We start from the raw sequence: 25,828 nt of genomic DNA, 5'->3' as shown, positions 1-25,828 counted from the left end.
AAAAAAAGCCGTCCAGATTAAAGCCTCCATCATCAATAGGTACATCCTTTATGTGGATGGTCGCTTGCCTACTGGTAACAGAAGCACACTGAATAAATATGTGAAATCTGGTCCCAGCTTGTTTGCCTAGGACTCAATCCATGCAGTCGCAGCAGCTGGGAGCAGGGAAAAAAAAAGAAACAATTTGCTTACTTCACTACTGTAGCAAATGACTGTGTTGACAAGGTCACCATCATCCATGCCACAGCCAACTTCTGCAAATCTCCCAGCATTTGCATGATGACGTCTGGAAAAACCTCATTAAGTATCAGGGTCGTAATTTTATCTCCTGATCTGTTTAATAAGCAATTTATTTTTAAATTAAGAGTTCAGTATGTTTTCAATTTTATGCAGAAAAATGGTGTGCTTTTTTTTGGTGAATGGTAGGCATGGCTGTCCTTACAACAATTGTATGATGAAAAGTAACTCTTCAGTCAGGTACCGAACAATCAGAAGTTAGTTATCAGAAGCTAGTTATTCTATTGTTTACAATATAAGTGATCGATAACTTTTATTCTGGATCATAATATCTCAGTAATAATCAGTATAATGTAGAGATAATTAGTGATTATTATTTAATTTAAACAAATGTAGAAAAACTTTAAAAAGGTGTGCATTGAACTAGTAAGATTATTAAAATTCCAGATATTACTTGACATATTTAATGTGCTCAGTACAAATAATATTTTAGGGAAACCTCTGTTGATCAAAGATGGGTTTAATCATTTCAATGTTTATGGATTTGTTTCTAAAATATTTTAATTGGGTATTGTCAGGCTTTCTAATTATAATTCTGTAGTCATTAGCATTTCAATACATTATATTTCCAAATCTTTTGGACATAAAAGTTATTATTTTTTTATCATGGATCTAGTAATCTTTTCTTGCTGCCACTATTTTTCAATAATTTGATTAGGTCTTACAAGAAAAGCAACAGCAACCACAAGGGAGTTTGCTAGTAATGATACACTATACATTTCTTCTCCAAAAGCAGCTCTGATGCCTTTGAAAGTAATTTGCAGTTTCTTATCTGTACAGAATTAAGGAGTAATAGTGTCGAATTTGTTATGTTTAGTGGAACGCAGTGTCGAAGAATTCATTTAGAGAATGCTTGGTTGGAGCCTTGTATTACAGGACCCCATTTTAGACTACAAAAGTGAATTTTTGAATTTCTTAGTTACTTTTGGCAATAATAACAATTCCCAAAGATGGATAGGTCAACAGTTTAATAATTTGCTAGTGAGATGTACATTTTGCACACTCCTAAGCATTGTTCTAGTTTATAATTCAGCAAGCTGCAGTTTATATTCCTATTGCAAACCACTTATCTAGACATTTCAAACTAAGCCTGAGCACATTATGTATGTTTTGAGGCAAAGGCATAAATCCAATGTGATGATCTCTTTTCCTGGCAAAGTTCTCTCCTACTTTCAATACAACCAAAAACAGCTTACTGTTGATCATTTCAACATAACTCCTTGCAACAGTCACCATGCCATCACAGCTAGGTATAAAGACAGCCCTTGGGGAAAAATGCGCCTATTTGATGACATTTAAAGCTTTAAAGAATCCCTTCCAGATACGGCTGACAATATTCATGATCACTCATTGGCTATTGGTGTTAATGATTGAAACCAGAGTGATTAAAACCCAGGCAATATTGCCATTAAAACTAGTTGAACAATTTTATAGGCCGGATCTTGCAAATTGGTATTCGTGTCAGCAGTTCCATGAGCTGCAACAGAACTATGAGCGAGAGTAAAAGCTACTCCCACAGATGAGCTTTGGGTGATTCTGCCCTATAATTGGGGAATGACCCTTTATGTTGACTTCAACAAGGTAAAAAATGAAAACCAGTTTAAACTCTACGCCACTATTTTACTTCCTCTTTTCAGATTCTAACGTGTCATGAGAGAACGAAGGCATAAAGCTCCTTTAACTTTTAAAATGGATATTACTATGCAAATATAAGCAGATAATGCTGTTTTAGTAGAGGAAATAAATCATATGTCATTTATTAAACCAACAGTAAGGTACCCGGACTATATTATTACAATAGAAGCATAGAAGACCAACAGTTGCACAGTTGAAACCCTTTTGCAAAGTGTCTATGTTCATCCTCAGATTTAAAGCAGTTTAGCGTTACGATGCCTTCACAATGGTTGCTTCTTGTTAATCTTCCCCCTTATTAAGGCTAAATGATTTTAATTAAAAGATAAAAGTACTGTTAGAAAGTTTTATACCACACTCTGTTTTATGAGATTTTAACTGAAAGACATACATTATACCTGTCTGCGACTCATAATGGCTTCTCAGCAGGGAATGCAGAACCACTTACAGTACATAAACATTTAAGAAGGAGAATGCTAATACAATGAAAGAGTTAAACATCGGTAGCAATCTATCGAAGGAAGAAGTGTCAGAAAGTCCACACTCTGGGCGAACATTCACCATGTGAGAAAAGCCTGGCATCCTTGTTAGTCTGAAGTTCATTCCATCTGGAAACCAAAACCATTAAATGAGATAAATAGTATCTTAAGAAAACCGCCATCTTCCTTCGCAGGGAAAGGCCAGAATCAAAATAATAATAATACTTAAAAATAATCCAAACAGGTTGCTTTACAGGCAAATTTACATACCGTCTCTTTAAAACACCGCATGCCCAAAAGCCTTTTGGGTTTGGAATGTAGCACTGCCTCGAGTATTTCACCGAGCCTCTAACTCTCACCAGAAGCTTTTTGAAACAATTCTAGTTGAAGGAAACTGTTTGAGCAGAGTGCCTCAACTTAGCTCGTAGAACTGGAATTTCAGATAAACAACAGAGGACAGGGAACAGATTTTTTTTTTTTTTAAATGTGTCCTTTAGTTATGCGGCTACAAGGTTTCTGATGAACTTAAGAACAAACAGAGAGAGAGTGCGATTGTCATCAGAATAAGCAGTGTGCTTAGATTGAAGCTTCTAGGGAGGGCGAATGAATTCTCTGCAGATATGTGACTGGTGGAGACTCCTGCCGTGCTGTCTTTCCCAATAGCGTTCTGCAAAAGACAAGACACTTTCCTGGGTCACTGCTAAGCATTTTCATTATACTGTAAAATATTTAGACGGACTTCATAACATTCAGCTTTTGTTTCTCAGCCCCTTGCCCTCTAGCGTCATGTATTTCCCCGTCCTCAATTTAAATATATGAGGGGCATAAAACAGAATATGAAAAGGACAGCAGTATAAACATGGGCTTTGGTTGTAACACCCATGGCACTTTTAGGGGATGCCATCAGCATAGTTAGGCCAAAGAAATGAGAGTAAATAAAAAAAAAACAAATGACACTCTGAGAGCGAGCCCATCTGGAAGGTCTACTCTTCTGGGAGAAAGCAGCATTTGAAAGAGATCTGTATTCAATGTGGAAATTCATTTCTACAAAGCAGATGCTACGCTTGCAATGGGGCCCATCTTCTGCAGTCAACAGAAAAGACTGATTAAAAAACAAAGCACTGCTGGGATTGCAAGAGCCAGTGGGACCACCATCACAGTAGCTTTATGCTTGGGCCCATCAGCCCTGCCACTATCTATTTCCTTCCTTTTGTCATTTTTTCCCTAGTTATGCTTTTCCTCCTCCAGTGGTGCTGCAGTGACATACTATAGGCAGCCTTCATGTGCACCTCGAGAACAAAAGTGGACTTGACAGAGTATAGATCTGGCAGGGAATGGGTAGGCACATGAAGGGGGGAGCATACGAGCAGTAGTACTCCTCTGCTTGACCCCAGTAAATGGCTAAGCAATACCACAGGTACTCTGTCAGTCAAACCAGTATGGGGGCAAGGGAGAGGGGAACTAGCCTTCTCAAAGCAAGAGGGACGGGGGGGGGGCAAAAAGCCCATCGTGGATGGATGTGGCAGGCATAGCTCAGACATGATATCTGCTGGGGGGGGGGTCGCAGTTTGTACTGTACTGAATTCTCCCCACAGCCCCAGGAAGAACGCTGGGGTAAGTCTCCACAGCTCTCCTTACTTGCAATCAGTCAGTTTATCGGTCCCAAACTAGGTAACTAAACTAAGACAGTCTTCCTTAATAACTGTGACATATTAAGAGGCAACATATACCTTTACAGCTATACAATTAAAAACAAATGCAGTGTATTTTAGGGCCTACTGAAGGGAAACAGGCCTCTTGGTCTTTACAGAAGTTCATGTACCATGCTACCGGACTTTACTTATGTCCAGCAGAAAATTAAAAACAAAGCGTGATCTAAAGAGCTGAGACTGCAACATGGAGCTCTCATCATCTGGACCAGACCAGTAGGGCCAAAAAGCTTTGACCATCTGACATTTATTTAGTGGCTTTAACAGTGGAGTTGTTGTTTGGTCGTCCTCCAAATGACAGCCACCCTGCCATGCAACTGCCGTTTTTGGCACTAGTGCAGTTTGCAGTCTTATTCCGCGTTCAGTATGGACACGTGTGTGCAACTACTGCACGTGCTCAGTAGGCTGTGTGCTGCCTGGACAGGTACACGCATATTTGGGTGAACCTAAGTCACAAAACAGTGGCAGCAATAGGGCACTCGCATGTTTTAGTTCAGTAGTCTAGTCGTCAGGGCACTTACCCAGGAAACAAGAGACCATGTTCTAGACCTGCCTAAACTAGAAAGGGCTTGAACCTGGATCTCTCCAACATCATAGCATAGCACCCTACCCACCAGACCAGAGGTTGTCTAGGCCCCTCTCCAGTCCTTCTTTTGAAGCTGTCCCCTAAAGCCAAGAGACAGTGCTTTGTGGGGCCAGGAGAAGGAGTATAAGCTAGAGGGTGATTGGCATAAAGAGATGGATACTGCTCTGGAAAGAAGATGGGCCTGGGTCTTTGTTCCCAGTAGAGCAGCAGATGCTTCTCCACTTCTTTTAGCCAAAGACTAAGAGCTTGAGAAGGGTTTTCTTAATGACTGCTCTGCTAGCAAGTGGGAGAAATACTGGTTCAAACCTCCTCCCTGGGGCAAGGGGGCTTTGAATTTGGGTCTGTTGCTTCCTGGGGGGGAGTGCCCTAACCACTAGGCTACTGGACTACTACATAGGAAAGGTGCTTCTCCCTGGCTTTTGCTGGATTTAATTGCATGACTTACACTCAGGTATATATACGTGTGGAGCCACACACCTGCTTGGCCAGGGGGCAGTACCCACGAAGACAGTTGTGCGTCCACATTGTATGTGGAATAGGATCACAAACACTGCATTAGTGCCAAGAATGATAGCTACGTAGTTTGGGTAACTGCCTAGTGAGCATGCCGAATGAAACAGGATTCTGCCCCAGCTTTCCACACAGTAAAAACACCATCACAGTTCCACTAATGGGACTGCCCAGAGTCTCAGTAGAAAGGCTGCAGACTGATAGGCATGGAAACTGAACTAATCTCTCACCTCTGGGGGTGGTCCCCTACGGGTAAGAGTTCAGACTGCCTGGTGGAAAAGCATAGGGGAAGGCTTCTCGTCTCCAGGGGCTGTCAATCTGCCTCTGGATCTATTACGGGAGTGGCATTTCATTTACTCTAAATCAGTCTTCTGTCAGCCATAAAATGAAGTCTACTGTATTTCTAGGTCTTGGTAAATGCCATATGATTATATGTTCCCGCATATTATTAACTAATTACACTTTCAAGATGCAGCAGTAATTACCATGTAACCTGCAAAATCATGTACTACATGGTAATTAAAATGTTGTTACATCACCACTGTATGGTACAAAGGTAATGGCTACCTTGGGCCCGATTCTGAGCTCCTGATTCAGGCGAAGCTCCTTTTATTTTGAGAACTTGGCGCAGTCATGATCAGATCGATGGTAGTTTTGTCTAAATAAATACTTCAGGAGTTAGTCGGGGGCTGCTATATTAGAGTGATATTTCTGCTCCAAAATATAAAGTACTATTTTAATATGGCTCACATTCTTACCTCGTAACAGAGGTCAGTGTCGACAGATGCATTGGATTTTTGCTTCTGTACCTATAGACAAATGCAAAAATTATTCAGTGCATGTTCTTATACACATAATACAACAGACAATTCTGTTTGACTAAATTCTGCCTGATTGGTTGGCTTCGTAGTTCTATGACACTATGATAAATGATCATGAATCAAAAGCAAATAACAAAACCGCCTTCTTGATGTAACAGCACCATTTCAAACAATTTGCAGTTCTAAGCCATGCTTAGATTTTGCAATAAAACTTTGAAGCAGTCTATAAGACTAAGAGTTTTGAGGCACAGCCTTTACAGTGAGCAGTGTCATATAAATGCCTATGTATGCGCTCTCACTCTGTTATATGTATTAAACAAAACCCAGTTCTGTAGAGTATACGTAAAGAAGCCATGTTTTGTCCTCATGGGGAGGTACAGAATTGTGCGCTTCAGTAAATACTAACTAGGACTTGTGCACTTTTGCTAGGAAATCTTGAGTTTTGACTACGGCACTTTTAATACTTATGTAAAAACACATCTTTTAAAATGTTTTATTTCTACTAATATTTTGAATTTCCTTTCAGATGTTCAAGTGACTGGTAAAAGCATACATTGGGTTTTCACTGCATTGCAGTCACAGGATCTGTTCCAGATGCCTATAAGATTTTGCAACAAGAATTTCCCTCAACCTATGTAACTATAAATCAAACTGCATAGTACAGTTACATTAGGTTTACGGATTTTTAAACGAGGGAACATTTTAGGTGATTTTTAGGTCTCCAAAAAAAAAAAAAGGAGCCTACAAAATAAAAAGAATCGGGGATCCCTAAGGCATTTCTTGTCGTGGTAAACATCTTCTATCTGTTACTGACTACTGGCCCTGTCCCTGCCCCATTACCCAAGTAAGCCATGCTTGTGATGGCAGCATCGCAGAAAGACCTACAAAGCAGCAGCACACTACCTAGCATCAGAAGGTGATTAATGTTTCTGTTGCTGATGGGATGCACTGACTCAGCTGAGGGTTTTTCTGCTCTCCTCTAATAGCAATAGTAATATCCATGGTGCTGAAAACATTTCCAATACACAGTGTTTGTGGCTGATTTAAGTGCTCTAGTGAGCGACATGCACTGTTTTTTTCTTTGCATATTTCAGAAACATAAACACGACTCAATGAACCACTTGTTTAGATATATATTTAAGTAATCGTCTAATGGAAAAATCTCTGAAATCTGGGGTTTTCAAACCTAAATGAGTCACTGGCCAGAGCCCATCCTGTAATGGCTTCTTCTCCCTTTGGAAGTTCCATCAAAATAGTAATTTGGTTTTTGCAGAACAACACAGATCCAATCTGCCACTGGGTTGTATCGGTTTTTTTGCTGCTGGAGCTCAGATTTCAGTGGCGCTATCTCAGTCTAAACCTGAAGAAATGTCACGCTGAATAAGGCCACCAATAAATATTTAGTGTTTTTTAACCGCAACGTATATACTTTTATACACACTTTAAAAACAGACTGAGTTTCCAGGGTAGCTGCCTTATTAAGATATCCAAATCCTTCACCTGTAGTTTCCATTAGAAAATTTGACATTTATCATTTGAAAATGGCATTTGAGCCTAAACATTGATCTGGGAATCCAAAATGCAGGATCTGAACCTCTAATTAAGAACCAAGCTTGTTGCTTTCTTGTGCATTGGTGAATATCTGTGTTAAGATATAAAATTAATGGCTTTCATTTTGTAGACAATACAAGATTATGAACAGTAAAAAACTAAGGGCAAAGGCACATCTTGTAAAAATATACATAGTGTATACACACACACACACATACACACAAACATATATATATATACACACACACGCATACATACATATATATATATACATATATATATATATATATAGTGTCAGCTTTAGAGGTGTGTGATCAAACAGTAGCACAGTTCATTAGTAAATACCCCTCTACAAACTTTCTCCTATGTACCCTTCCAGTCTACCACGCAAATTATTTTAATACTAACAAGCAAACTAGAATATTAAGGCTAAGTATGACCTTAGGTGCCTAGACGGAAAAAAGGAATCTCGACAAGGGAATTTGCTCTAACAAGCACCTTTCCTTTTGGGTACTATTTACTCAGATTAAAAGTGACTTTTCTTTTGGTGACAGCCATACTGATTTCACTTCTCACTGGCTTGCTACAAGGGAAAACCAGACAAGCAAATATAGCCCAAATTGAATCTTAATTCTCTTTCTTTTTCATTACCCACTCCCACTGCATCCAATGGCAAAGAGAGCTTGTGAAGAAGGCCTGGAACTGTGGTTCTTGTAGTACACACTGCAAAAAGTTTTCTTTGGTAGCTCCTGGCTATATGTTGCATTTTAAAGCCCACACAAGTTTCTGCCTACTGTTTGCAATGTACTTCTTAATAGGATGCTCCAGGTTTATAGACGTCTACACAACCTACAATACTACTATTTCCAATTAGGTTCTGCTTCATGCCAAGAACTAAATGGTTGTTCAGCTTAGGACTAAATGTATCCAGCCAAATGAGGAAGAGAGAACAATGCTATCAGTCTTTGTTGCAGACTCAGTCCCTTCTTCACTCTGTTTAACTTGAAAAATAACACAAGTGAAGCAGATAGCTGTGACTAAAACACAGCAAATATATCTGCGTTTCAGACAACTGTTTTCTGAAGTAAATTCGACAGCAAGGTGTACGAAACGGAAACCTACATAAACAACAAAAGGTTTCAGTACTTCTGATTAGCGTTCCCTTGTTGTAAGTTGACAAGAGATATTTATCTATGTCTGTTTATTTAATGGGAACCATTTTATCATCAGCAACATTTATTCACAGTCTGTTGGAGAAATGCCTTCTCCCTCCCAATTTTCAAGTCATTTTAACAGTCAAGTGGTTTTTTTCTGCCATCAAGACATAAGGGTTAATTTCCATCATTTCAAAATAAAACAATGCACCTTCTTTATGTTGAAGGGGGAGAATTGCTGGAAAAAAAAGATTAGTTTCCAGGATGAGACATTATATGCCAAGTTTCAAATGGAAAGAGTACATTTTTACTGCTGAGTTATAAACCTGTAAAAATGGGTTATAATGGAAATGCTGGCATAGGCTGCACTACTATAATATAACAGTGCATCATTAAATCACAAGTAATGGTGGGGCTGGGGGAGGGTGGGTGGAAACTGTGCAGAAGAAAGCTTATGTCCAGTAATGACAACTTCAGGGGAAAATCCTTCCGGTCCCATTCCCAGGCCAAAAACTGCTGTAGTTGTGGCTCATGGGAAGAGAATGCTTTTTGGGGAGACAGCTCAGGGCTTAGATGCCTGACCGCCTTACTGGCTACACATCCCTATGGGTATGTATGATTCAGAAATGAGGGACCAGGGCATTTCTTGTGTATCTTATAAAGTTATCCAAAACTTTACAGTTTTATAGATAAAGGATTAAAAGACTGGGGAGAGGGGAAGGCTCAAGCTTCTGAATGAGGGGAATCTCTGCATCCTGACATGAGCATCTGCAGGGAGAGAGATGTATGTCTGTATACCATGCAGGCTACTACAGATCCCATCTGTCGTAAGCCCCAGCTTCTTCAGGTCAGTGTAATTTCGTACCTGATAGACAAGCCTCAAGATTTGTCCTTACGGCATTAAAAGAAACCTTTTCTAATGACAGCAAAACCGAAGCAGTACACAGCACACACAATGTATTTCAATCCTGCCACACGGAAGTGTGCGAGTTTTCTCTCTGACCACAATGAGAAAGTGCTGGACTCATTAAAAAAAAAAATCAGTGTAAAAGAAAGGTTAAAATAGCTAGTTAAAAAATAGTACTTCTCAGGCTCGAGAACTTTGTTACTGGGTAAAAAAAACCATGGGCTATTATGCTTTACTTAGCTGAGACATGCTGCTGAAAGTAAAATTAAGACTTAGAGGTAATAGAGCAACTGAGCTTGGAAAGCCAAATTACTGTCCTCCTTTTCTTACTGCAAAAACAAGCAATAACTTCGTTTAAATGGAATTTCTAAACCCACCAATCCAGCAGCAAGAGATGGGTTGACTGATAAGTGGCTTTGCAGGGAATGCTTAGCCTACTTGACTGTACTCTGAACCGAGAGGTCCTCCAAAAAAGCTGACTCTGCTATTTCTGCATCAGTCCTGCACTAATTTACCCTCTTATGCTTTGTAAAAATGTGCCTCTTGCATTTAGAGAGCCAAGTTACTGTGGTAAAAAGCAGTGGCTAATCCTTAAGAACAAGGACACACTCAAACTCTGTGCAATGAGTTTTTCAATACGTTGCACATCTCATAAGCCCTGTTTTGACTTAGGAGCTGGCAAGCTTTAAACATCACCCATAAGGAGTTGTGTGCAAACCAGTGTCTGGGGATTTGGGGCTGGTTTAGAAACCCTCCCCTCTGAAACAAGCAGCAATGGCTTAATCCCAGCTGTTCTTCCTGGAGAGGAAAGAGAACCAGACATGCTTTCACAGATCAGTCTAGGTACGGCTAAACAGGCACTTCTCTTTTAGCTTGTCTCAAGCCCCTGTCTCAGGGTGGGACTACTGAATGACTCCGTTTTCCCTGCCAGACCAGTGTCTTTCCCAAATGGGCTGCTCCCGATATATCAATCAATCAAACACCCTCTTACCCTCTCATCTAAAGCCTGCTCCAGCCTCCCGCTCAGTGACCTATATAAAATCTTCCAGACCAGACAAAAGCCTTCTGCTACTGCCCCAAACCCACACAACCCACCAAAGCCACACTTCCCCATCTCTTGCAGTCCATGGAACCATGGCTCGTTTCCCAGGAAAATTCAGTAACATGTTGGCAACTCATACCTTGCAATTAAAAAGTCAGACTTCCCCCAAATCACAGCACCACAGGTTTAATAAATGCATTAAGCGTGGTTAATAGAATGTTACCAGGAGCCACGATGGGATGTACATTATTTATGGCTTGCAGCCCAGCAAATAATTCATACCAAATATAGCAAGCATACATTATTCGCAGTGGGTGAGCTGTCAATTCCAAAGTGAAGTGAGCTTTCATTTGGGAAGGAATTAGTCCTGAATGCTAAGAAGCAAAGAATGAGCATCTGATCCTCCAGACCAGTGCCTCCTTGATAGCTGTACTCTTGAGGTTTCATGAGACATATGTATTTAAGGAATCTCATTGGTTCAGCCACTAGAAATACCACTATGACAGACACTTATTACATGCTTTTTTCTGGTCATTTTAATGGGATGACCCTGTCCTCCCTTCACGTTCTTGGCTATTAACAGTATTAAACAAGGCTTTTAAAAAAGAGGGGGAGAAAAAGGCAGAAATTCTTTTCCTCCTCCCAACTCCTTTGGGCTGGCCACACTCCTGAAACATGCATAACAAATGATGTTACATGGCGGGGGGGTTTCGTCGTTTTTTTTCCTTGTGTTGATTACAAGGATTTACTATGCAACCAACCTGTTTTCTTAACAGCAGGGCACAAACAATAAGCAGAGAAATACACAGACTGTAAAAATGCAATCAGTTTAACTCTTCTGCACTCACTAAGTGCTGGCTGCATCTATCACAATTGTCAATAGTATTTTCTTATTAGCACAGCAGTACAATACCTCGCTGCAATATAAATTACTTTCAACAGGGAAAACAAGCAAAGTGCATGTCAGAGACACAGCCTATTAAAATAAAGGATCCAATTCAGCATAAAATAATTCTGAATTCTGCTCCACACAGTAAGGGTGCAATGATATTTAAACAGTAAAAACAATAAGCTCTGCAGCTTCTCACCATGACAAAGCCAGATCATCTTTTGCTGATTCAGCCCTAGAGCTGCAAGCTTGGAGCATGGAATTATCTGCGGTCCTTTTGCCTAAAACTCTATATTTCTATCATCCCAGTTTGTGCAGCAATACATTTCAATGGCCAGTATCACCAAAACACTTTTGGTGTCGGCTGCTAGAACTTAGAACTAAATACGCCACATAGTCAAAAGATCTAATTACACATTTCGGCTGGCAGATACAAAACAAACCCCAACCTTCACCTTGTACTCCAACAAGTAACGTGGAAATACACATACACAGGAGTAGTTAGGTCTCTGGGCTGTCACTTATTAAAGTGAACAATTTCTTAAACCATCATAAGCTAGTCAACTAAGTTCCTTTCAAACAGACCTTACAATGACAGGCTGAGAGCCATGGGGCTCTCCAGCTTGCAAAAGCGCAGGCTCAGGGGTGATCTGGTGGCCACCTATAAGTTTATCAGGGGTGCTCACCAGGATCTTGGGGGATGTCTGTTCACCAGAGCGCCCCAAGGGATGACAAGATCGAATGGTCACAAGCTCGTTGATGACTGTTTCAGGCTGGACATAGGGAAGAACTTCTTTACTGTCCGAGCCCCGCAAGGTTTGGAATAGCCTGCCGCCGGAGGTAGTTCAACCATCTACTTTGAATGCCTTCAAGACACATTTGGATGTCTATCTTGCTGGGATCCTATGACCCCTCCTGACTTCCTGCCCTTTGGGTTTGGGGCCTGGACTCGATCTTCTGAGGTCCCTTCCAGCCCTGATGTCTACGACATCTATGAAATCTAAGAAATTTCCTAATTTAGAGTCCCTGTCACTTGTAATGCCTGGCCACTTAAAAGCTCCTCTCTAAAGGTTTGCTTGCATTCTTCCCCATTGCACTCCTACCAGAGCTAGGGGCTTGAGCACTCCTGAAAGGGCTGACTGGTTTCCAACTTCTCAAGCACAGTTTGGGCAACTCCGAATGTGCTAGCTTTACAGGGCATGCAGATTACCTGCAAATTCTTCTTTCTCCTCTGCAAAGGAGAACCACGCTATTTCTTTTCAATAAGAAATGGCATTTGTCTAGGCTAGTGTCAGAAGTAAAGCAGCTCCCACAACCACAAAGGAAAGAGGTCTTGCTTAAAAGGGGATAAAAGATCTGTTAAGGGACCCTTTCTTTCTTCAGGTTGGGAGATCGGCAGGAAGGCGAGCTGGCTGGAAGAGCTCAATGAGCAGTCTGTCCTCATGGGACAAGGAAAAGAGGTATACTTTTGCCCTGTCCTTCCCAACTGCTTCCACCACCTCACTCACGAGACCAAAGTAGTTCCGAGTTTTTGTGTCCTACTATGGACATGGCACTTGTCACCCATTTTGGGACTGGGGAGGAATATTCCCTTGGCAACAGACTGGCAAGGGTTGGACTTTTTTTTTTAAATCCATTTCCCCCCCTCCAGTTCTAAAAGCCAATCAGTACTTCAAGAGGTATGGTTTAAGCTATTACGGCATGACAGCTATCCAGTATAGGTACTTACTCCAAACAGGATCGCAAAATCATTGCTTCTCAACTCTTTGCGTTGCAACCCAAAAGTGGGTCACAAGAATATTTGGAAGGGCTGCAAGCAATCAGAAAAACACAGGAAAGTATGGGTTTCTCCTTGCAGGCTAGCAGCGTTCCAGCCTACAAGGGGCTGCTTGGGGCTAGTGGGGTGCGGACACAGGGGGCACCATGTCCATGTGCTCTTGCACACATGTGTGGCAGCCAGGCAGGGTGGAGAGCAGCTTCCACAGCTCTCCACAGGTTAAGTCTATGGGGGGGCATAGATGATGCATTGGGAAGGCAGGGGGGACATAGAAGACATGTCAGGGGCATGTCCCCTCTCCCCCCCGAGTTATGCAGGCAGGTAAGTCTCTGGGGCTGGGGAGGTGGGTGTGTGGGGTGGGGGATTGTGGGGCATGTGCCCCCCAGATTTGTGTGGGCACAGGGCTGCAGCCCAGCCAGACGAGCACAGGCAGGAGCTGCTTCTGTGGCCCAGCTAATGAGTCCCAGCACGGGAGGGTGGAGTGGGTCAGCAAGACTAGGTGCTGGCAGCTGGGCCGTGGAGGTGGGGTAGAGCCGTGGCCCAGTACACAAGAAGCTGGCAATGGGAGAAGTTGGGGGCAGTGTGGGTTTCCGCCCCTCCCTGTTACTCCTCATGCTGCTAGCAGCAGCTGGTGAGGGGTTCACAGCAGCAGCAGCAACTAGTCTCACTGTCCCGCTCCACCACCTCATTCTGGGACCCACCCACTGGGCCACAGAGGTGGCAGCTCCTGCCCATGCTGGTTCAGCCAGGCTGCAGCCCCATGCTCACACAAATCTGGGGAGGCACTTCCCCTCCATGCCCCACATACCCAACCCGAGCACCACACATTGCCAGGTTGGGGCCTGGGGCAGCTGGTTGGGAGTGAACGGCACTGGCAGGGCCAGGGGGCTGTGGGTCAGGAATGGCCATTGATGTTAACAAATGGGTCCTGGTACAAGAAAGGTTCAGAAACACTGCTCTAGATAACCCATTGATGAAAATGGATGCAAGGCAAGGCAAGGCATACCCTAAAAAAGCTAGGGAAAGAAACAAGGGCACCTAACATCTAGTACACTAAGGCAACAACCCTGTTTCCCCACAACTGGGTGATGTGTGGAGGGGACCGGGGGAAGAGAACACATGCCCCCCAGATTTTTGCACTGACAGCAGGGCATGGGACCGTGAGCTGCCCAGAGCCAGGCCTTGGCAGCAGCATGGAGTTGTACCCACCCCCACTATCAACACTTGTGCGCCATCTAGGCCCATAATGAATCCATAGGCTTAGAGGGCTGACAGCAGGCAGTGAAAATGCATCTGGAAACATGACGACTGCACTACAGGATTATTGCTGGATAACTCCCAGGTGAGTTAAGTTAATAAAGCAGGAGCCTAACTAAGCAATAACCCTCCTTTTTGGTCATGCTTCTGGCATGTCTTGGACAATGCTTGTCCAAACTGCTCAACTCTTATCTGAAATTCAAGATTTCAGTGGGTGGGAAGGAAGAAAGTCACCTTTCAGAAATACCAGACTGGTAACTCAACTCTGTTCAACCAGATACAAAAGTCCTTAAACATTTTTCAAATAATTAGATTTTCAGTGAGTCCAGAAGGGAATCCAATACATGAGCCAAAATGGTTGACGTACCTAGTGTTTTCTAAATATCTAACCTTTTATGGTGCTACAGTAACTGGTTACAGTTTTGATTCCTTTTTCAGTCCTCATTTATTTGAGTCAAATGAATTCATATAATACTTGATTCCTGCTTCCTATTTTTAGGGGATCTTACGCAATGTTCCTAATATGGTCTTTTTATGGATTTGCCTCAAGCAAATATTTTTGCATTAAGAAGGGCAGCAAAGAAAATAGAATACTAAAAAGCACAGAGAGAATAACTTTTGCTGGTTCAAGATCTCACTGGCTAAAGCTGTTTGAGGCTTTTTTCAAATATAAAACTGAACATCCAGGTAATTCAAAAATCCAGATGTCTGGAATTGTATTATTAAAACCCATTATCCTAGTGATTCATTATCAACATCAAGGCAGTGACATATATACTAATTATATCAGGGGTTGGCGAAATACGACCCATAGGCCAGATCCAGCTCACCAGGTCATTTAATCTAGCCCACAGGGCCCCTAAAAATTTTAGAAAATTAATATTTATCTGCCCCTGGCTGCCTGTCAAAGATGAAAGGAGCCAGGGGCAGTAGGGCCCAGGGAGAGCCGGCAGCAGGAACAAGCAGTCCAGCAGTGAGGCCCACCCGGACTTGCCCCACCCCCAAGCTCCCTCACCCTCACCCTCACTCCCAGCCAGAAGCATGTGCTTAGCCAAGGCTTCTGGCCTGGGACCATGGGGCTGTTCCTTCCTCCCTTCACCAGACAGGGAAATTCAGATAAGAAGGAGGTGGGGGGAGACAGTGGAGGATCACGGGCCATTGCCCCAGTCCTCAGGGCTGGGCTGGGCCAGTTCCTGCTGAGTCCTGCAGTCATGGCCATGCAGCTGGGAATCACATGCTGCTAAAGCGTGGCAGTAGCGGGCAGGAAAGCAGTAAAAGTGCCGGCAGATGGTGGGGAGAGTGCACAGGAGCGCAGAGACAGCCAGGCGGGAGGGTGGGGCCCATGCTAGTGCATTGGGGCCAGCACTGGTGGGGTCCAGAGTGGGTGGCAGGAATGCGGGGCCCGTGTCAGTACCCCGAGGTCAGGAGCAGGAGGGAGTTGTGTGTGTGTGTGAAGGGGCAGAGTGAGTGTGTGTGCGTGTGTGTGTGTGCAGTGAGGGAGGGGTGTGTGTGTGTATGCTCGTAGGGAGAATCCCACACACACCCCCCCACCATACACATGTACCCACACCTCCCTCACACTGCCATACACACAGACCCCCACACCCATACTCCTTCACACACCCCAGCCACTCTCCCCTGCACACACAGCCCTCCCCAAGCCTCCTACTCACCCACACCCCACATCTACACACACACCCACATTCTCCCTTGCCCCACCCCACTGCAGCCCCCAACAAACCTATACCTGCCCCCCACTTCTACATTGTAGGTATAGGTGAAGACACCTCCTCAGGGAAATCCTGATCCCACTGGGTTTACTGGGGCTAAGATTTAACCCCAGAGTCAAAGGACTTGAGTGATGATTCTCCTTTCAATGAACAAGTAGGGTACTTAAAGGGTATGATTTACGCTGCAAATGAAAGGGGAGTAATGAATGTGGAAAACACACTCCAGCATCAGCAGAAGAGGGGCTGTCTTCTGGTTCCACATTCAAGAGGAAAGACTTCACAGGGATGTTTGAACACCAAGCTATGTCGGGGGTCTTGAGCAATGGTGTCAGCTTGGGAGCTTTCCCTGCCCTATGCCACGTTTGAGCAACTGACTGTACTACCTTTTGCTTAAGCAGCTTCACTCAGCTATGCTAAGAGGAAAAGATATACAGTACATCACCACAGACATTTGTCAAGAGAACCTGCTACCTGAGCCTTTGGTTTAACGAACTAAAATGTTAAGGATTTTTATATCTGTTTACCATATACTAAACATATAGGTGATCATGTGTGCACACATGTATGCAGTCAGACATAGGCACACAAACACACCAAAGTATACGGTGGTCATACTTGTAAATCCAGTCATACCTTTAAAAAAGGACTTCAGATAATTTAATTATCTGAAAATTTAGATTGAGAACAGATTTAGATTGGACAGTAGGAAAAATTTCTTTACGGCGTGGGGTGCCAAAATCTGGAATGGGCTTCCAGGGGAGGCGGTGCTCTCACCTCCCTTGGAGGTCTTCAAGAACACGCTAGACATGCACCTGGCTGGGGTCATTTGACCCCAGCGCTCTTTCCTGCCCAGGGCACGGGGTCGGATTCGATGATCTACCAAGGTCCTTTCTGACCCTAAAAATCTATGTAATCTATACAATAGCATTTTCCTACTTAGTATAAGGAAATAAATGGATTTATTGAAGACACTAAGGTAATGTATAAAGTAAAAAATGCCCATTTCTATGAGTGACTACTGGATATGATACACCAACAGTAACTGATTTGAATTCTACCATATTTTTGCTGTGTGTGTGGCTACATGACTGTGCCTAGTGCTGAGTTTTCTTAAATCACAACATGAATTAAAGATTGCTTTGTAAAAATAACAGTCTTGAACAGCCGTGATTTGTATTAATTGCAGAATCTTGCATTTCTGGCTCCGAACAAGACAGCTTTTCAAAGGAGACAGAAAATAAATGTAAAGCATTGTCTCGCCATACAGCATGAGGTCCTAATGTGGCAAAAGACCTCCAGGTACAAGCCATTTCAGGACAGGGGCTGCACTGACCAGTGCCAGAATTGCGAGGAATTTCAGCTTATTTTCAGAAACCAAAATGCCATTCAGGATAACACTGCTCACTTTATAGGAGGAGATAAGGCTCTATGTTGAAGGAATAAAAAAAAAAAAAGCTTATCGTACAACAACAAAATTCTGATAATCCTGAAAAGGTTAAAAAAAAAAGTAGCAAGAAACAAACAGCTAGCACTGAAAATTGCAGGCCAAATGTCTGAAGTTTTGGCAAAATTATAAGCACAAACTTGCTAAGACTAAAGGGCTTATAATGCAAAATGTTGGATGACCTTAAGTATAAGCACATGGATCAGTTATGTTTAGAATCATATAAGAATAATAGCACCTACTGTGAATTTTTCCATATGCTTTTCCAGCAAGTCGTTCGAGTAAATGGCTTGTACTCTGAGTTACTAAATTATTATGGCATTTTTATCCTTGAAAGTGAAGTTACTATCACACCACACCACTTGCCAGCATTTCCTATAATATCTATGTTTCAATGGATTTAACTGTGGAGCAAAATTTAAAATCAGGCCAGTAAGCTCTATTAACAGCTGTCTTTTAACTAAGTTGTTCTTTACTTGCCGTATCAGTTTTTCACAAACTATTAAAAGGATACATACAGTACAGAGTCGGTCATTTGAGCCTAGTGGCAGGCTGTGAAATGTCATTATATGCATACACAGGCCTCACTAAAGTCAATGATAGTTTGGTCATTTACTTGAAAGGGAGTAGAACTGAAATCTTCAGCTAAATATAAGGCATGAAATCCTGGCCTCACTGACTTAAGCATATCAGGACTTCACTATTGCACCTGACCTGTAGCCATTATATACACACAAACAGTGTTGCATCATATAAATAGCCTTGCTGAAGCTAGTAGAGCTATTTGAACGAGCAGAGAATTTCCATGCCTGTGGTCTGCCCTAATCATCGACATCCCATATTTTTTACAGGTCCGCTCTTCCACTGTTCAAGGTAATAGGAATTTATCCGCTGACTTGCAGGGGAGCAAGGTAAAGCCCTATATAAGCTACATGTGTAAGTAAAGGCATGATAGGATCTAGTGCATAAGCCACACAATTGGGCTTCCTGGCACGTCATACGTGCAAGGCAGGCAGTGCAATTGTGGGATTGTGCATTATATTCAATTGCGCCTTACTGTCGGTAAAGCGGGAGCCTGATCCTGGGCTCCTCCTGCATCAGCAGGAAGCAGGTACCCATAGCAGGGAGCCCCCTTTGATGAGGGGACTCCCAGCCATGGGGGCAATACGCAGCTAGGATTGCCCCCAGCTGACAGGACCCTGGGTCCCGGATGAGCTTCATGTCATCTGCGGCATTCTGGGTCCTGGCTGCAGGTGAAGCACAATCAGGACCAGGAGCTCCAGGAGTTTCACACATCCTGGAGCCTCTAGCATCACAGCAGCCATGACCCTGAGAACTTGGGGGCTGTACCCTTGTGGCTGGGAGCCGGGGCCCCCCCCTGCAGGGGAGATCCTGATACACATGCAAATTGAAGCTCAGTAGCAACCAGCTATAAAATTAGTACACATTTTTGAGGGCTAACTTTATAGCTTGGTAGGAGCTTTTTATGGTGTGACAACTACTTCGCATGTGTAGCTGGTTTCAAGGTAATTGCGCAGTTAAGCAGTTAATTGTGTGTTACCTGTAACATGTAGAGGAGGCCTAACCATCTAACCTCTACTTTATGTCTCATATTTGAAGTCAGTAAAAAATCCTGTGCAACATAACTGTTTTCTGCAACCATTTCTGGACCACTCACTCCTCACAAGCATGTAGCTATTGGATGTTTTAAACTGTTAACAATTATGCACCATATTGTTTTTTAAATTATGAGCCCATAATAATCAGATTATGCAAATAATTAGCAGCTTATGCAAAACTATGTTCACAGAAAAGAATCTTGTTTTGTTTCATCACACAAATCTTCATTGGAAATGAAGGAAAGGTTATATCCAAGCTAACCGTGTATTTATTAAAATCATCAGGGTAATGAAGAACAATAAACAGATGAATCTCAATACTGCAAATGCCCAAGGGTTTTATAAAGTTTGACACAACTCGTAAAACTTCTGGACTAAGATCCTTCTGAAAGTACCTTTCAAAAGATTCGCTTGCAGCGGGTTTCTTGCTTTTCTGGAAGTATCATATTCTAGCAGATAGGCTAGCCCATGGGATTGTTAGTAAGGTACGTGGCCATATCTCTCTAGGTTTCTGGTTTCATCTAATCTGGGTCAATATTGGCAGCTATCCAGTGATCTATCTGAAACCAGTTAGCGGGCCTAGTTCAGTTCTTTTCTTAGAGAAGGGTGCCATTTGTGTCCATCGTGCCTGTCCTCTGGAAGTGCATTTTAGCAGAGAGAAGCCAAGGAATAAATGAGCAAAGGTTTATACAATCCCATTAGCCTGGGCACATTTCTCTACAGCTTCCTGCTCTTTTGCATGAGAGCTGCAGCTTTCACAGGAAGGCCCATGTTGTGAGATGTAATTCCATGGTAGGCACTAAGACATAAACTGTCAAGGCAGGCTGCAGCACCAGGTTATAGCATGTTTTAATGAGGCCATGTGCAGGGGCTTAGAGCTTAGGGACCGCCCAGAAAATTTCAGACAAGGAGATTACATATGCTTGTTTTAATACTGTATATGTGCACTTAACAAGGTGTGTTCACAGCAGTGGAGACTACAGTTTTCTCTTTATCCAGGGGTCAAGTGTACTACGGGCTATAGGGGTGTCTCTAGCCAGAACTGGAAAAAGTAGCAGGTTCAACTCTCTGTAGTCTGCTCAGCCCTTTGCCTCCTGAGACAGCCAGCAAAGCAGACGCCTGTGTAGTTGCACTTTCTGTGAACTGGACTATAGACTGCCAGTACTGCTCCTCGGGAACACCGCTCGCCTCATCCTGCCACCCAGCAAAAAAGCATTCAGCTACTACTGTTAACTATGGGAGGGCTGTATTTCAACTGGTAAAAAGTGAAAAGTTCTTGTCCATTAGTCCATCCCTGAATCAACATCCTGATGTCTAAGTTGAAGGTATCAGAGCTGTCTTTACGGTTCACTCCCTAAGTGGGCACATGACGGTACTATACATTAAGACTGTATCCTTACATAGAATATTTCATCCCAATAGACCCTTACTAACTTAACCTACTTACATAAAACTTTGTTTAGAGGGTAGATTCAGGCTAGATGTCAGGAGGCGCTACTTCATGGTCAGGGCGGCTAGGATCTGGAACCAGCTTCCAGGTGAAGTGGTGCTGGCTCCTACCCTGGGGGTGTTTAAGAGGAGGCTGGATGTACACCTTGCTGGGGTCGTTTGACCCCAGTACTCTTTCCTGCCATGGCAGGGGGTCGGACTTGATGATCTGCTCAGGTCCCTTCTGACCCTACAAACTATTAAATGCTATCTCAATTTTGGTTGGAGCAGCCAATGGTAAAGAGCATGACCAAAACTATTTATTAGCATAAAATTCTATGTTCTTGCATGGCACAAATTTAGGATCAGGTTTTTCACGGTCCTGTGTATAACTGCACCTCGCTCATTTGTGAACACCCAGGTTATATACCCACTTACGAAACACGTGGCATACACAGCATGTTTGTAGCTGCACATGGTTGTTTGGGCACCTATTTGCTCACGTGAATGTGCACATTAAGGATTAGTCAGCACAAATTAGGCATGCACAAACATTTGCACGCACGTGCCCATGTGCATCTGATTTGGGGTTTCTGATCATTAGAGTCACTCTGAGGTTTCTGACAATGCAATTCTGAAAGAAGAAATGCACAATAAAATTCAGCACTTAGTACATGATTGCCCTGAATAGTTGATGCTTTTTTTAAAGAAAGCTATGAGGGAGGATAATCCTATAATTCTTTGAAATACATGCTGTGTGAACCTGGGGGAAAAAAAATCCTGCATTGAGCACAACAGTTGGTCTGCTTATTTTTGGCTTACAGGCAGCATGAAGCATGCAGAAAGGGCTTAACCTGAGGTGGAATGGTTAGGCCCAGGCCACTGATTAGGACTACAGTCCTGGGCAAAATACGTAGGATCTTATTCTCTAGAGAAAGGAAGAAAATAAACACTTCAAACTCTCATTGATTTTGAAGGCAAGGGACTAAAATGGGTGACAGCTTCCTATACTCCAGAACTGAATAATAGATTGCAAAAATAAGTGGTGGAGTGAAGTGGTTTAAGGGTAATACAGAGATCTGTTAGTCAGGTACAGCAGCTGATTAGAAGTCACAGCGATAAAAGGTAAGTAGGGGATAAAAGAGATGTGATTTATTTTCAGCATTTGATTATAAATGTGCACTGAAGAGTATAGGTAAAATGAGTAGACAGGTTAAAAGCAGAATAAAAACATATTTATGTTCAGATCTTTGTTGTTATTAATGCCTTTTATTAGCCTGTATGTTAGCCAATTTGGTTAAAAGGCTGTGTTTCATTCTCTCGCCTATAAACTTGGTTTGACTACTTTGAAGCTTAAGGAAGAGGTGCCAGGATTTAGCTCCTCTATGTGTGCTATCTTTACAGCATAGATACAAAAAATTCAATATATGATTCAGAATAGCTGTTTATAAGGCTTATTATTATGCTTTAGTTGCTCATTACATTTCTTTCCTTTGCCAAGCGTTATGGAAAGGAAACTATATCAACACTATTAATATTTTAAAACAAAGTCTCCTGATCTTACACCTTGTAAAATACTAAAGGTCTAGGCTTCTTTAAGTTCATTGCATAAGACTGGTATAGCTGCCATATAGAAGGGAAAAAAACAACTGTTGCTTATAAAATGTATCTGGTGAGAATTTCTACCCCCATAACTCTGGAGTGACTCCATGCTTACATTTGTGTCACTGAGAGTAGGTTTTGACCCAGGAGGACTGGCTTCCATGAGTGTCTATATCTGTTCAATCTTAAACAAGATTCACACTATGGCTAGAGACAGACATTATACAGAAACTGGTTTATGTGATCAGAAACTAGTTTAAATCTGTAACAGAACAGACATTCAGTGCACATAAGCCAGTTTCAAAATGCCGTTTGAGATAAACCTGGTTGAATGTAGTATTAGACTTAACTGATTTGGCTCAAACTGGTTTATGCAATGTCTGTCCCAGGCCCCTTTCTGGTTTAACTTAAACCAGACTCCCCCAGCATCCCAGCTTGCTCTCTGGGTTGGGCTCTCTACTCCAGCCCAGCTGGGCTGGCCCTGCCCCTCTGTTCCCCAGCTGGAGCAGGGATAGGCAGGGTGGGAGTCTAGTCAGAGAAGGGTTTCATTCCCCAATCTCTGTGCCAGCGGCAGGGACCAGAAGAGGGCACACTGGCTCCTGAGGCAGAAGGGGACAGGGAGGAGGGTTAGTCTCCCCACTACCCTCACTGGCAGCCAGGTCTGCCTGCTGTTCCCGCCGCACTTGCTCCCTGCGGTGGAAGGGGGCTTATTCCACTGGATGCTGCCCTGAGCACAGACTGAGCTGTGGTGCCCTGGGGGCAGAGTGGGGAATAACTCCACTCCCTGCCCCGCCCCAGAGGCCCTGCTGCTGGCATCTGACCCAGCCCCCACCCAGCCGCTGGAGTGGCAAGTGGGGAGCGATGGTGATGGGCAGCAGCCCCTGTCATACTTTCCCCAAGTATGAGCCCCTTCTTGGTGAGGCGCCACACTGCAATCAAGGGAAACTGCTGCAGAGTGTAGTAGTGCTGGGGAGGCTTGGAGGGCTCTGGCCCACTCCAGCTGCTGGTGCTGCTGCACGCGGCCCGCCACAGCTCTGCCAGCCCCGCAGTGCAGTGCCCCTGCCAGGAAGGGGCTTGTGCTCCCTGACATTATAACAGGGCCTGCTGTCCCCATCAAAGGCCCTGCCCCCTCCTGGTGCAGCAGTGGGGCGTGGGCACAGCCAGACTCTGGCAGGCAGGGCTCCTTGCCTGGGTGGTGGGGCAGGGACAGGGGTTATGCCCCCTCCCTCTGCTATCCGGTGGAGGGGACAGCAGGGGGCTTATTTCACTGCAGGAAGCAAGCGCAGTGGTGATGGCGGGCAAACCCAGTTGCCAGTGGGGGAAGAGGGGAGACTAACCCTCACAGCTTTAATAGATTTCATAGATTTTAGGGTCGGAAGGGCCCTATTAGATCACTGAGTCCGACCCCTGGCCCTGGGCAGGAAAGAGTGCTGGGGTCAGATGATCCCAGCCAGGTGTCTGTCCAATCTCCTCTTAAATACCTCCAAGGAAAGGGACAGCACCACCTCCCTTGGAAGCTTACTCCATATTTTGGCAACCCTCACTGTAAAGAATTTTTTCCTAATGTCCAATCTAAATTTGCTCCCCTTCAGTTTGTGGCCGTTGTTTCTATTTACCCTGATGGGCACCCTGATAGAAATCATTTCCCCTATTTCCTGTTGTCCCCCCGATTGGTTTGTAGATGGCCACAAGATCACCTCTCAGCCTTCTCTTGCGGAAGCTGAAGAGATTCAGCTCCCTCAATTGGACCTCATAGGGTTTTTCCTGTAGGCCTTTAACCAGATGGGTGTGCCTCCTCCCAGCCCTTTCCAGGTTCTCCACGTCCCTCTTGAAGCGTGGCGCCCAAAACCGGACGCAGTACTCCAGCTGCGGCCTGACCAATGCCACATAGAGGGGAAGTATCACCTCCTGAGACCTGTTTGTGATGCACCTACTTATGCAAGAAAAAGTGTGGTAAGTTTTACTTATCACTTCATCACATTGGTGACTCATGTTCATTTTGGAGTCGACTATGGCCCCGAGATCCCTTTCTGCAGTTGTGCTACTTAGACTGGTACCTCCCAGGCTGTAGGAGTGGTGATGATTCTTCCTCCCTCGGTGCAACACATGGCATGTATCTTTGTTAAACTGCATCCTATTCTGTTCCACCCACTTCCCCAGCCTGCCCAAACCCACTCGGGTTTGCTCCCTGCCCTCTAGTTTGTTTACCTCATCCCATAGTTTGGTGTTGTCTGGAAACCTGGACACAGTGCTTTCTACTCCCTCATCCAAGTCACTAATGAAGATATTGAACAGTACCGGTCCCAGGGCAGAGCCTTGGGGGACTCCCCTGCCCACGTTTCTCCAGGTAGAAACTGACCCATCCACCACCACTCTCTGGCTGTGTCCCATAAGCCAATTTTCTACTCACTGGACTGTGTAATAATCTACATTGCAACTGTTGAGTTTATTTATAAGAATTGGGTACAACACTGTGTCAAAGGCCTTTTAAAAATCTAAGTAAGTAACATCTACCTCTATTCCTTCATCCAAGCATTTTGTGATCCAGTTGTAAAAAGAAACCAGGTTAGTCGGGCAGGAGCTGCCTGCCATGAACCCATGCTGGTTGCCCCTTAGCATTATTTTACCCACTGGTCCCCCACAAATGTGATCCTTAACAATTTTCTCAAAGGTCTTGCCAAGGATAGAGGTGAGGCTAACTGGCCTATAGTTACCTGGCTCCTCCTTCCTCCCCTTCTTGAAAATAGGGACCATGCTAGCCCTTTTCCAGTCCTATGGGACCTGTCCTGAGCACCATGAGTACTTAAACAGTCATGCTAGTGGTTCCACTATGACTCCAGCTAATTCCCTAAGTACCCTAGCATGAAGATCATCAGGGCCTGTTGACTTAAATACATCCACCCCTTCCAAGTGCCCCTTTACTAGGTCAGCACTAACAGTTGGTGGGTTGTCCCTCTCTGCCTCAGGGGCCACGGTGCCCTGCTGCTGCAGCAGCAACAAGGGAGCGCCCAGCAAACCTGGCTTGGGCTCCTGCCAGTGGCATAGGAAGTGGGGAATTAAGCTCTTCTCTGGTCAGTTCAGCCTGGACTGGCCATGCCACCCAGCACACTTCCCTGCAGCCGAGGGCATGCTCTAGCACCCCCCGGTGCCTGGCCTGAGCAACTGAAGGCAGATGTTTGCAGTTCATCCGTCCAGAGAGACTGTTTGTCCTGTTACAAACTGGTTCAACCTAGGCAGATTAGACTAACCTGCAAAGCTTGAATCAATTCAGGCTCCGCCTTTTTGAATGTCTGTTCCTAGCATATAAATATAAAATATATTTTGCATCTTCACCTTCTCTGTGATGGAAAGAGGTGATTTACACTCCTTGGCCATGTCCAGATGAATGAGCACA

At 43.8% G+C, this 25,828-nt stretch overlaps 1 protein-coding gene across 2 annotated transcripts in view; it reads right to left on the bottom strand.

Annotated features, from left to right (window-relative positions):
- Window positions 1–381: 381 nt before the first annotated feature.
- GFRA1 (GDNF family receptor alpha 1) overlaps window positions 382–25,828 on the bottom strand; it is a 213,904-nt gene continuing 188,457 nt past the window's right edge. For both annotated transcript variants that reach the window (XM_019555818.1, XM_019555820.1), the window contains exons 8-9: window positions 5,972–6,022; window positions 382–3,075 (exon numbers count right to left, since the gene is read on the bottom strand). In XM_019555818.1, coding sequence (XP_019411363.1) covers window positions 2,914–3,075; window positions 5,972–6,022 — 213 coding nt within the window. In that variant the 3' untranslated portion in view covers window positions 382–2,913. The remainder of the gene's footprint in view (window positions 3,076–5,971; window positions 6,023–25,828) is intronic.

Source organism: Crocodylus porosus, unplaced genomic scaffold (assembly GCF_001723895.1).
Source record: "Crocodylus porosus isolate Cpor-Errol unplaced genomic scaffold, CroPor_comp1, whole genome shotgun sequence".
NCBI lineage: Eukaryota > Metazoa > Chordata > Crocodylia > Crocodylidae > Crocodylus > Crocodylus porosus.
The sequence above is the reverse complement of the archived record's forward strand: the minus strand, read 5'-3'. Positions and strand labels throughout refer to the sequence as shown.